This window comes from Muntiacus reevesi, chromosome 2 (genome assembly GCF_963930625.1).
Source record: "Muntiacus reevesi chromosome 2, mMunRee1.1, whole genome shotgun sequence".
NCBI lineage: Eukaryota > Metazoa > Chordata > Mammalia > Artiodactyla > Cervidae > Muntiacus > Muntiacus reevesi.
Window position 1 is genome coordinate 260,838,485 of NC_089250.1, and position 12,677 is coordinate 260,851,161.

General features: G+C 52.4%; 1 protein-coding gene across 9 annotated transcripts in view; it reads left to right on the forward strand.

The window, feature by feature from the left end:
• Positions 1-1,394, forward strand: part of PAK4 (p21 (RAC1) activated kinase 4) — a 47,641-nt gene extending 46,247 nt beyond the window's left edge. For all 9 annotated transcript variants that reach the window (XM_065926063.1, XM_065926064.1, XM_065926066.1 and 6 more), the window contains one exon: positions 379-1,394. In XM_065926063.1, the coding sequence (XP_065782135.1) occupies positions 379-534 (156 nt within the window). In that variant the 3' untranslated portion in view covers positions 535-1,394. The remainder of the gene's footprint in view (positions 1-378) is intronic.
• The last annotated feature ends 11,283 nt before the right edge of the window (positions 1,395-12,677 follow it).

Sequence of the window (12,677 nt, forward strand, 5' to 3'; positions counted from 1 at the left end):
GCCGAGTCACTCCCACGCCCCCCAGGCCTCGAGTGTCTGTGTGGACCGTGCCCTCAGCCCCTCAGAGCTTGTGCTCAGGCTGGCTGGCACGCACCATAGCGAGGTCCAGCAGAGGGGCCTTCCTGGTAGGGAAATTGCCTGGTGAAAAAGGGGTGCCTCCAGGGCCCAGCTGTTGCCAGCTCCTACCGAATCATGAAAGTGGGGAGGCGGTGAGCCCCTGGGGCCAAGCAGTAGATGCTGAGGGCCTCTCTGCCCCCCCTGGGCAGTAAATGCCTTCCGCCCATTGGTCAGGAGGAAACCGGGGGCCTGACGGCAGGAGGCCTGACGGCAAGGGAGCCGTGGAACTGCTCACCGAACCTCCCGCCCCCCACCCGACAGGTGTCACCGTCCCTGAAGGGCTTCCTGGACCGCCTGCTGGTGCGTGACCCGGCCCAGCGGGCCACGGCGGCCGAGCTGCTCAAACACCCGTTCCTGGCCAAAGCGGGCCCACCCGCCAGCATCGTGCCCCTCATGCGTCAGAACCGCACCCGATGAGGCCCGGTGCCACCCCCACCCCTGAACCAAAGAGCCCCCTGGGTCACCCCTGCCCGGCCAGAGGCCAGTGGGGGGCCGGCCCCCGCTCCTCCCAGCCCCGGAGACACTCCGTGTGGCGCCACCCTCCTTGCCGGGGGTGCGCGGGACCCTACTACTGAACTCCGGTTTTGATTTTGTGACTTTGAATGAAACACAGGGACTCGTGGGAGCAAGTGAGGCTCCCAAGACCCCCCCACCCTCTGGGACAGGCCCATCCCCGGGGTTTTCCTGTTTCCAGGGAGGGCAGGCGGCCTCCCATCACTGGAAATCTGCCGTGGGGGCCGCCGGGGGTGGAGACAACACTACAAAAGGTGTGCGTGCGTGTGTGTGTGTGTGTGTGTGTGTGTGTGTGTGTGTGTGTGTGCGCGTGCGCGCGTGCGCCCGTGTGTGTGCATGTGGAAGGTCCAGTTCCCGTGTCCTCCAGCCTGCAAGTGGGGGTGTCTGAGAACTCGCCTGACACGCAGCCCCTCCCCCCGAGCCATTGCAGGGGTCGATCATGAATGTCTGAAGAGTGGCCTTTTCCCTCGCCCCGCACCCCTCTGTGTGGCTGGACCTGGGATCCAGGGGGCAGGGCTTCCCACCCACCCCCAGCCTCTGCAGAACATGACTACTGCACCCGGACAGCCTCCTCTTTTCTAGAAGTCTATTTATATTGCCATTTTATAACACTCTAGCCCCCATCTGGGGACAGACGGTCCTTGGCCCGCGGGGTGGCTCCGGGGACAGAACCACCGCTTGAAGAATCAGGTTCCTGGCCCCTCAGCGCAGCCCCGCCCTCCCCTCCCTCAAGTTAGTTTTACAATTAAAACATTTTCTTGTTTTGTGTGTGTGCAGTGTGTAGAACTTACCCCCAACCCCCAAACTGCTGGTGAGGAGAGCTGGTGGGGCGGGGCTCTAGGCTTGGGGGCAGGCTTGGCTGACCCCAGGATTACAGACCCACTATGGGCCAGGGCCATGTCTCTGGCAAGGAGTGGGGGGGAATTCCAACCCAGCAGCCAGTAACCGCCTTCTTATGGGGACCAGATCGATGACCCCAGGCCTGGAAAGGCAGCCAGTTGACCAGTCCACATGCCAGGATGACCAGCTTCCCGTGTCTGTGATTTACTGGAAACATAACGGTTGGGTGGAGCGTGTTTAATGGAGAACTGATCCTTGGGAGCTGATGTTAGGAAAACTGGTCAGCAGGCAGATGGGCTTTGGGGGGATCGGCTACCACGGAGGGACCCAGGGCTGCCAGCCTCAGAAACACTCCATTGACTGAGTCCTTCCCTCCAGGCTGAGGCTGGGGAGGTGGGGGCTGAGCCTGGGTCTCAGGAGGAAAGCCGGCTGCCAGGTGACACCGCTGCTTCTGCGTTCTGGGCAGTGACTGCTCCAGGCTGGGGTGGGCTTTGCGCATACCCTCTCCAGCACCTGGGAGAGCAAGGGGGAACCCCCCCACCCAGAGCCCTCCAGGCATCTGTGGCACCGGGGACCTCAAGCTGGTATGTGGGCAGAAAGTGTGGAAAAAGACCCAGAGAATCCGGCTTAGTACTGTCTCGCCCCCACTGTCAGCTCCTGCCCCCTTAGCACCCCTCTCCACAGGCCCTGAGTCCCCCAAGAATCAGGGCTCTGATTCTGTGACCGCCTGGCTGAACACATGCATGATAGAGACAGACAGATTTAAAACAGCAGTACAGCCAACTACTGCTGTATACGAGTGTGTTTGAGGCCTGGGTGAGATGGATACATTTTCTGTGGAGGAAAAAATATATATATGCCAAAATTGGTGTGGGGAGCACAAGAAAAGACAAATACGCCCTCCACAGCCACCCCCTGACAACACACACACGCACACACAGAGCTTCAAACTGGAGTGCTTTTACAAATGAATTCCACCCGACAGATGGATCAGGTAATTCCCACCTTATACAAGTTGTTCCGGAAAATAGAAAAAAGGATAGCCCCGGGCTCCTTGCAGAGGCTGCTACGCCCGTGAGCCAAGAGCCAGATAAGGCCGGTGGAGAGAAGATGGCTGTCTCTTCCTCAAGGTCCCGTGTGATGAGCTCACGGGATACCCAGAGAGCTTTAGGTTCAGGGACGGGAATCATTTGCCCATCCATTGCGTGATGGGGGCAGCTCTGCATGGTTCCATGGAGACTCCACTGTTATTGTCACCTTCAGTCACCATCACTGCTGTTTCAAGAAGGGTCTTGGGTGGTGTGAGGGCATCTCCTCCTCCAGACCTCCCTCCAGGTACCACGCAGACGGGGTGCCCAGGGTATCAGTCAGCCTCTCCAGTTGTTTCCAGTGGGGTCCGGGAGCAGGGAGGGGCAGAGCTCAATCCAGGGGGTTGGTTTCCAAGGCACTGGGAAGACCAGAGGACCCAGCCGTGCAGTGGTCAGTTGCTCCATTGTGTCACTCTTTGTGACGCCATGGACTGTAGCCTGCCAGGCTCCTCTGTCCATGGTATTGTGCGTACAAGAATACTGAAGCAGGTTGCCATTTCCTCCTCCAGGGGATCTTCCCAACCCAGAGATCGAACCTGCATCTCCTGCATTGCAGGCAGATTCTTTACCGCTGAGCCAGTGACCCAACCAGCAGTTATTAAAGGCGGGAGGCCGCCGCCTCCTGGAAGCTGGAGTAACAAAGGAGTCAGTGGCAGGACCAGAATCCCAGAATGGGTCAGCTGTGGCTGGAACGCGATTGCTCTCCCCACTTCTGCCTTCTGCTCCCACTCCAGTGCCTCCTACCGCCAGGACCTCACTGATGTCCACTGGCAAGGGAGTTCTACAAGGAGTTTTCAGACTTCCCGCCTCTGCAGAACAAGGGAGCTCTTAGAAGTACAAGTGGGGCAGAGTAGCAGCGGACACGTCCCTCCCAGCCACGTGGCCTGGAGGACTCCCTCGGTCCACAAGTTACTGACCAGGCACCGAGTGAACGTTGCCTCCGCTGCAGCAGGGGGCGCTCTGGGTGCCGGTCTGAACTGCAGACGCCCGGGAAGGGGAGTCAGGGATGCACTCACCTGTGGGTCAGACCTGTGTTTACACCGGCCCAAAATGAGTGATTGAAACAAGTCGGACCGGTGGCTCTCAAAGTGTAGTTGCTGGGCCAGCACCATCCCTGGGAGCTTGCTGGAAATGCAAATTGCTAGGCCCCACGCCAGGCTGAATCAGACTCTGGGTGGCGCCAGCAATCTGTATTTTAACAAGCTTTCCAGGGGACGCGGATGCCCACTCAAGTTTGAGAACCACTGAGATCCACAGTTGCTCTCGGTAAAAGGCCGAGGAGTGTGGGACGCAGGCCTGCTCACTCAGCAGGGTCCCAGCCTCCTTCCACCTTGCGGCTCCTCCATCCTAGGATTGCGGCCCCTCCCACGTGAATAGGAGGGCACGCCCCTTCCCTTTAAGGACGAAACCCAAAGATTTCCCCGTGGCCCCTTTGGCCTGAGTTAGTCACATGGCCACGCTCAGCAACAAAGGAGGTTGGGAAATGTAGTCTTTATTCTGGGCGGCTGTGCGTCTAAACTTCTATCATTACAAGATCTTGCAGTTCACTAGATGCGCCAGGCTTCACCCCAGAACACTCAGAGGCAGACCCAAGTGTACCCAAGAGCAAACGGATGGGGGGTGGGGGGAATAGATTGCTTAATAACGGTATTGAGGAAATTGGTTCATCTTATAGCAACCCGCTCCATTGTTTTTGCCTGGAGAATCCCAGGGACCGGAGAGCCTGGTGGGCTGTCATCTATGGGGTCGCACAGAGTCGGACACGACTGAAGCGACTTAGCAGCAGCAGCAGCATGAAAAAAACTGACTCCTTACCAAATACAACTGAGGTCGGTACTGTGCAGGGCAGTAGCCGCTATTCACATGTGCTTATTTACTTTTTAATTTGAAATAAAATGAAGTATTTAGTCTCTCTGTTGCACTACCCACATTTCACACGTTCAGTTGCTGCTTCTGGCCAGCGGCTGAGAATTACACATTAGAGATGTGAAAACTATTACCTTAGTTTGTCCGACAGTGTTTCTCTAGCTGGATTAAACATCACCATGAAAGGTCAACTATAAAGTTGATGGAGGAAAATAATTGATAACCTAGGGGCAGAGAAGGACTTCTGAAAACCCCGAAGGAATAAATTACGAAAGAGAAAAATATTAATTTGATTATGCCAAAATTAATTTTGTTCAAGGAAGGACATAATGGGCAAATGTACTGGGTTTCAGAATGGAAGAAAATATTTGCAAATCCTAACATCTTTAGGATATATTTTTTTAAACAAGAAAAAGAGCATTCCTTACAGAAAAATGGGCGTACACAATGGTATAAACAAGCAAATAAGAAAAAAGTTCCAAAAACCAACAATGTGCACAGGTGCTCAAACTCATTAGTAATCAGAGAAACACAAATTCCAGGGACTTCCTTGGTGGGCCAGTGGCTAAGACTCCGAGCTCAGAATGCAGGGGTTCCAGGTCAGGAAATGGTTAATATATCCTGCGTGCCGCAAGTAACTTTCCATGCCGCAACAGAAAAAAGATCCCGCTTGCCGCAACTAAAGATCATATATGCTGTAATGAAGACAGATCTCAAGTGCTGCAACTAAGACCCAGTGCCACAAATAATAATAAACATTTACTTTTTTTAAAAAAAAAAAAGCAAATTTTAACAATGAGCTGTCATTTTAACACTACGAATCTGGTAAAAATTAATGTCTGGTTTAGTCAAATGAAGTGCTGCAAGTTCGAATCGCCTAACAATTCCACTCTTGGGTGACTTCCCAAAGAAATTCTCTCTTGGGACCATGAGGGGGTGTGCCCAAGGATGTTCACAGCAGCAGTCTTTATGTGGGAGCTGAGAAGAGCCAGGGCCCACCTGTGCCCACAGTAAGAAGCCAAGCCAACCAAGTCTGCAGATCAAAAATTATGGATATAAAATAGTCCTGGCTTCCCAGGTGGCTCAGTGGTAACAACACGCCTGCCAATGCAGGAGACTCAGGTTTGATCCCTGGGTCAGGAAGATCCCCTGAAGAAGGATATGGCAACTCACTCCAGTATTCCTGCCTGGGAAATTCCACGAATAGAGGAGCCTGGTGGGCTAAAGTCCATGGGATCCCAAAAGAGTCAGACACCACTAAATAGCAACATTTTGCAAGACCAAAAAAGAGACTTGTTCACACAATCGAATGACTCCCATGAGAAGAATGGGGAAAGGAGGGGCATAAAAGAAGGAATGAAAGAACAGGAGAGGGGTCTTGTGAGGAATAAAGGCCTTGAAAGCCACGATGAAGTTCTGTTTTGTAAGCGAAGGGCAACCCCCTTTGGTGTGGGTTGGGGTCTGGTTACAGGTATTTAAAACGAGAATTATCCAGGAGATTCTAACATGCAGCCAGGAATGAGGATGGCAGTTTATCTGCCGCAGTAAGTCACTGCTGACCTCAAACCTCGTGCCTGCCTCCCGCCATGTCCCACAGGGGAAAGAGCCAAGGAGTCATCCCACACCTTCCCCCATTTCACAGATGAGAAGACTGAGGTCACATGGCCTACAGGGGCCAGACCTAAAGCCGTGAGTCCCTCATTGGCTTTCTTCTTTTAAAAAAGTTTGTTTTGTTTATTTATGGCTGTGCTGGGTTTTTCTTGCTGCCCTGACTTTTCTCTAGTTGCATTGAACAGGGGCTACTCTCCAGTTGCAGTGTGCAGGCTTCTCATTGTGGTGGCTTCTCTTGCTTCGGAGCACGAGTTTTAGGGCCCATGGGCTTCAGTAGTTGTGGCTGCCGGGCTCTAGGGCACAGGCGCAATAATTGTGGCACGTGGGTCTAGTTGCTCCGCGGCATGTGGGATCTTCCCGGACTGGGGATCGAACCCCCATCTCCTGCGTTAGCCACGGATTTTTTACCACTGAGCCACCAAGGATGCCCTCATTGACTTTCTGAGCCAGGCCTCAGGCTGGGCAGAGAGGCTGCAACAGTGAGCAGGACAGATCTGCTCCTGGACGCTCCAACTCTGACACCCCAGGGCCAGACAAATGACATGGAGCAGGGGGGGCGGGGGGGGAGTGGCCACACACAGGTCCCTTTGAAGGTCAGTGACTTCTCAGGGCTCCACAGCCTTGCAAAAGTTTGATCTGATGATGCCAAATGTTCTGATTTTCCTCAAGAAATCCCCATGTTCATGTGAAAGTCCTTGAATCTCAAAGGTAGGCCACTAATTAAAAACATTTAACAGTATCATGTGGGCCAAGCAAAATCGAGGGAATGGTTAGCATTCATCAAAACCTTACTGTGTCCGGCACTTTGCTGAGTTCCTAGTGTTACCTCATTTAACCCTGTAGAGGCTTGAATAGTGTTCCCCTCTTCCCCCACCATTCCAAAAAAGAAAAAAACCAGATACATCCCCATGGAACCTGTAAGTGTGACCTTATTTGGAAAAGGGGTCTTTGAGATGTGATTAAGGACCTTGAGGTGAGATCTTCCTGGCTTATCTGGGTAGGCCCTAAAACCAGTGACAAATGTTCTTATAAGAAAAAAACAGGGAAATTCGAGACACCCATGAAGGCCTTGTGAAGACAGGCAGAGATTAGAGTCCTGCAGCCATGAGTAAAACCATACCAGCAGCCTCTGGAAGCTGAAACAGGCAAAAAAATCTCCTCCTAAAGCTCCAGAGGGAGCAAGTCCTTGCTGACACCTTGATTTCAGACTCTCTGCTTCCAGAACCATGAGAGAATACATTTACGCTGTTTCAAGCCACCCAGTGTGTGGCAATTCATAACGGCAACCCCAGTCCTCCTGGAGCTTCCCCAGTGGCTCGGGCAGTAAAGAATCCACCTGCATTAAAGGAGATCCAGGTTTGATCCCTGGGTCAGGAAGATCCCCTGGAGAAGGGAATGGCAACCCATTCCAGTATTCTTGCATGGAGAACTCCATGGACAGAGGAGCCAGGTGGGCTATAATCCTTGGGGTCGCAGAGTCAGATACAACTGAGCGACTAACTCTCCAGGCTCACCAACCTTCCTAGCAGCCCTCTGAGGAAGTACCTTCCTTGTCCTGTTTTGTAGCTGGGACGCTGTGGAACAGAGACTCTGAGTCACCAGCCTGAGGTCACACAGCAAGAAAGTGGTCAAGGCATTGTTCAAAGCCATCACCATGCCACAGCCTCCTGAAGACTGAGAATCTCTCACTACTGCACCTGAGGGACCACAGGTCTGAGCAGGAAAGGGTTAGCCTCTGTCTTCTGGGGCTGCAATCAACCAAACTAGGCCAGACCCCAGAAAAGAGACTCCAGAAGAGAGATGGCTTTCTTGGAAAACGCTGAGAGGTATTGGTCCTGGGCAGGGGACAGACAGGGCAGCAAACAGGGTCCTGACCTGTCACTTGGGGGTTGGGGACAGCTCACAGGTTTTTCCAGGTTGACCAAAGGTATCTGCAGAAGTCTGGGGACCACTGGGTTAGGCAGAGTTAAATTCTCTCTTCCTTTCTTCCCCTCTCCCACTCTTCTCTACACCTTTATCCCCGACTTTCTCTCTCTATCTTTCTTATTCTGCCATTTAATCATATTGAGTATTTGAACAGGTAACAGAAGCCCATGGTACAAAATATAAAAGATTCCAAAGGGACTAAATTACAAAGTCAATCTAACTTCCTCCGCATTCCCCACCCCCGGGTCCCTGTCCCCCGAGGCAGCCACTGAGACAAGTTTCTTGCATCTCCTTCCAGAAATGTATGTGCGTACCTAGAAATACCTACATGCGCATACTGGCGTATGTTCTACTTTGCACAAACGTTCACATAATGTGCACATCTTTCTACACCTTGCTCTATTGCAACCTAACGATATATTCTGGTGGTTGGTCCCAGGTGGGGTACACAAACAACCTCGCCCATGGTAATGGTTCCGTGGTGCAGGTGAACCCTGATTTCACTGGAACAGCCTCTGCTGATGGACGTTCAGGAAGCTTGAGGTGGTTTGCTGTCCTCAGCAATGCCACAGGAGAGACTTCGCATGTACTTTCTACCTGGCAAATCTATCTTGCCCCCTCCCCTGCCTGCCCTTGGACTCCCACCTGCCCGCTGCCCCCAAGTGAGGTCTTCTGGGTATCTCTGACCTTCTGGATCCTTCCCTGGATCTGGTCAACTCCATTCCAGTCTCCATAAGCATCTCTGTTGTCTGTCTCTCTGCTTCGGCCTCTCTAGATTTCTCTCTTTCCTTCTGTCTCCGTCTTCATCTCTGTCTCTGTTTTCCTCCTTACCAGCTCCCCTTGTCTTCCTCTTTATCTCCCTCCGTCCCATCTTGTTTCCCTCCTGTTATCCCCCAACTCACCCTGCCTCTCTGTCGCCCCCTACAAGGTGAAGCTGGCTCAACACATATCCCCACCTCAGAGCCCAGTGGTTTATCCCTGAGGATGCGGTACCCAACCTGGCACACCTTTCTCCCACCCTCACGCCTCTCTCGACCTGGCTGGGCTCTCCCGTCCTCTGCAGTCCTGGTGGAGAAGCCACCATCTGCTCGTCCAAGCCCTGGTGCCCTGGTGCCCGCTCCCCACCCTTTCTTTCTCTGTACCAGCAGGATTGGACCCTGGGCCAAGTTGGCACTCCTGGGGGTTTTTCATCAGGAGTCATGGGAAGCGAGACTGAGGCAGGCTGGATGTGGCTTCTGGGCTGGACAGAGCCTCGTCCTCCTGTTGGGGACCTGGCCTTCTTGCCCTTCCTGCTCAACAAACAGAGCACCCAGTCTGTGTCAAACCTGAACTGGGGACAAATAACAAACAAACCCCCACCCAAGGCCCTGCCCTGGTGAGGCTGACATTCTTACCGGGTGACAGAGTTCATGACCAAGTGAACATACCCACATACTCATAGGTATTTAAAGACCACATGAAGTTCAAGAGAGAAAGAATGGGGTGTGGTGACAGAGAGCAGGGGGTAGGAAACTGACCTGGTGGGGGAGCGCCCAAGTTGCTTCATATGAACCAACAGGGAACAATCACTGAGATGCATTGTTAGAATAAGGGAAGAGGGGTGTGTGCCTTATGAAGAGATGACATTTGAATGGAGAGGAAATCATCGGTGGAGACATGGAGTGGAAGACCTTGTAGGCCGAAGGTGAGGCATCTGCAAAGGTCCTGAGGTGGGAAGGAAGTTGGCAAGTCAAGGACCAGCAAAATTACGGGACTCACGGTGGGTGAGCAGGAAAGCATGGACCACCTCACGTAGCACTGTGGGGAGGAGATAGACAGACCCACTTTACAGATGAGAAGCTAAGCTTTGGAAAGAAGGGAAGTCCTTCGCCCAAGAACACACAGGGTAAGGATGAGGACTGCTGAACTCAGGCAGCCTTCTGCTCCTCACCACTAGGACAGTGGTTCTTAGTGAGGGATCCCAGACCACCAGCACAGCATCACTTCTTGGGTCCACCCCAGAACCATCGAATCAGACACTGGAGGTGGGGGGGCTTCGCTAGAGATCCAGTGGTGGAGACTCCACAGTTCCACTGCAGGGGCCATGGGTTCCATCCCTGGTTGGGGAGCTAGGATCCCATATGCCGCGGAGCAACTGAGCCCACAAACTCCAGAGCCTGCACCACAACCAAGACCCGATGCAGCCAGATAAACAATTTTTTTTTTAAGGAGTGAGACATAAGGAAATGAGAGCGAAGGAAGGCCATGTGACCACAGAGGCAGAGACTGGAGTGATTTGACCACAAGCCAAGGCATGCTGGCGCCACCGGGAGCTGGGAGAGGCAAGAAAGGCATCCTTCCTAGACCCTCTGAGGGGCTGCCGCCTGCCAACTTGATTTCAGACTTTTGACTTCTAGAACCATTAGAGAATAAATCTGTTTTGTAAGCCACCACACATGTGCTAATTTGCTGCAGCAGCCCTAAGAGATGAATCCACTGTTTGATGGGGCAGACGGAGCAGCAGACTCCAGCTCGACTTCCCACTGCAGAAGACAGAGCCCACCCAGGCTTCCCCCTGACCACTTTCAAGAACTCAGAATCTTCTTATGTGTGGAATTCACAGATGCTGGGATGTAACGAAAGGGACAGAGATGGGGATGAGGTTAACTGGGACCAACTCGACGACTTAGAAACAAGGCTGCAAACCAGAATCTGGGGTTGGGGGAGAGTCTGGGGAGCTGGGAAGGGTTTCAGGAGACCAGAGAAGACTCACCAGATGGCTGGTGAGAAGGATCAAGATGCATAAGGAGCTTGGGCCCTAACCTGGGCCACCCTTGCAGGGGATGCAGACTCTGGGGCCAGACGGCAGAGGTTCAAATCCCAGCTCTGCCACTTTCTGGCTGTGTGACCTTGGGTAAGACACTTCACCTCTCTGTGCCTCAGGTTCTTCATCTGTAAAGTTGGTTTAATGATACCTACCTTCCAGGGTGCACTTGATTTCATAGACATAGAGCACATAGTGCCAGGCACACAGTAACCGCTCCATTATTGCTATTGTTGTTGTTTTTATCATCTCATTCTGTCCCTCAGGTGTTGACATGGTGATGCCTCTCAGATTTGTGTCTCAGCCCTGATACCTGTCTTTGAACTCTGCCTTGTACATCCAGCTGCCCCTACCCCCAATATTGCCCCTTTAGATGTCCAGTACTGACATCTGGGGCTTCCCAGTGGCTCAGTGGTAAAGAATCCTCCTACCAATGCAGGAGACATGGGTTTGTGTAGCAACCCACTCTAGTATTCTTGCCTGGGAAATCCCAATGACAGAGAAGCCTGGTGGGCTACAGGCCACAGGGTCATAATAGAGTTGGACACAGCTTAGTGACTAAGGAACAACAATAACTGACATCTGAGATAGAATACTGCTTCCTGCTTCCTCCTCACCGTCAATCCTGTTCTGACCTCATCTTCCCCTCTCTCCAAATGGTACCACCTTCTTCTGCCCGTTGCTCAACCCTCAAGGCCAATCAAGCCTTTCCTCTCTGTCAAATCAACAAAGATATTCAATCTGTCCTCGACCCGCCAGTCACTCCATGGTGCCACTCTGGTCCTGTCCACCCCCAGCTCCTTCCTATTGTTTCCCTGCACCCTCTGCCCTCACTCAGCTAGAGATCAGTTCATCCCTTCCCAGCTGAAACTTTAACCACAGTTTCACTGTGAATTTATTACACTTTGGTAAATCCTACAGAGCTGCCCCCCAATGCTCTATCTGATCTCATCTCCCCTGTGCCCCCTCCATCGCACCCACACTGGCCTTCCTCTTGTTCCCCAAACCCACCACTTCTGGTCCTACCTTAGGGCCTTTACACTTGCTGTTGCCTCCTTTTCAGGTCTTTGCTTAAATGCCACCTCCTCCAAGAAGACTTCCCGGACCACCTCAGCTAAAACGGGCTCCCTACCCACTCCTTTTCCCTGTCATTACAACCTTTTTCACCATCAAAGCATTTAGTGCTGCTTGTTAATTAGTTACTTATTGAGGGAACTCTCTGGTGGTTCAGTGGTTAGGACCCCGTGCTGACATTGCTGAGCGTGCAGGTTCAATCCCTGGTCAGGAAACTAAGAACCCACAAGCCCAATGGCTCGGCCAATGAAAAAAAGAAAGAAAGAAAAAATTCCTAAATTGTTGAAGTCCATCCCTCCTCCCACAAGAAAGCCACACAGGGATAGGAAGCTGTTCTACCATTTTATCACCAACACAGAGGGCTTGGCCACTGTGGATGTTTAATAAGTACTTATTGGAAGAATAAAAGTTAGTAGCCTATGAGGCCCACTATTCTACAGCTTGCCTTTTTCACCCCACAGACTTGCGGCTAGTGGTAAAGAATCTGCCTGCCAATGCAGGAGACGCAAGAGACACGGGTTCGATCACTGGGTCAGGCAGATCCCCTGGAGACGGAAACGGCAACCTACTCCAGTATTCTTGCCTGGGAGATCCCATCGATGGAGGAGCCTGGCAGGATACAGTCCATGGGATTGCAAACAGTCAGACGTGACTGAGCAACCAAGCCAGAGGATGGGGAAGTTTGTTGCTATTTCCTTGTCTGTACGTCAGGACTGCTGGTATCCTTTTGGCTTTTTTTCTTACTGGGATATAATTTACATACAAGAAAATACACCCATTAATTTTTTTAAATTTTATTATTTATGGCTGAACGCAGGGTCTTAGTTCCCCAACCAGGG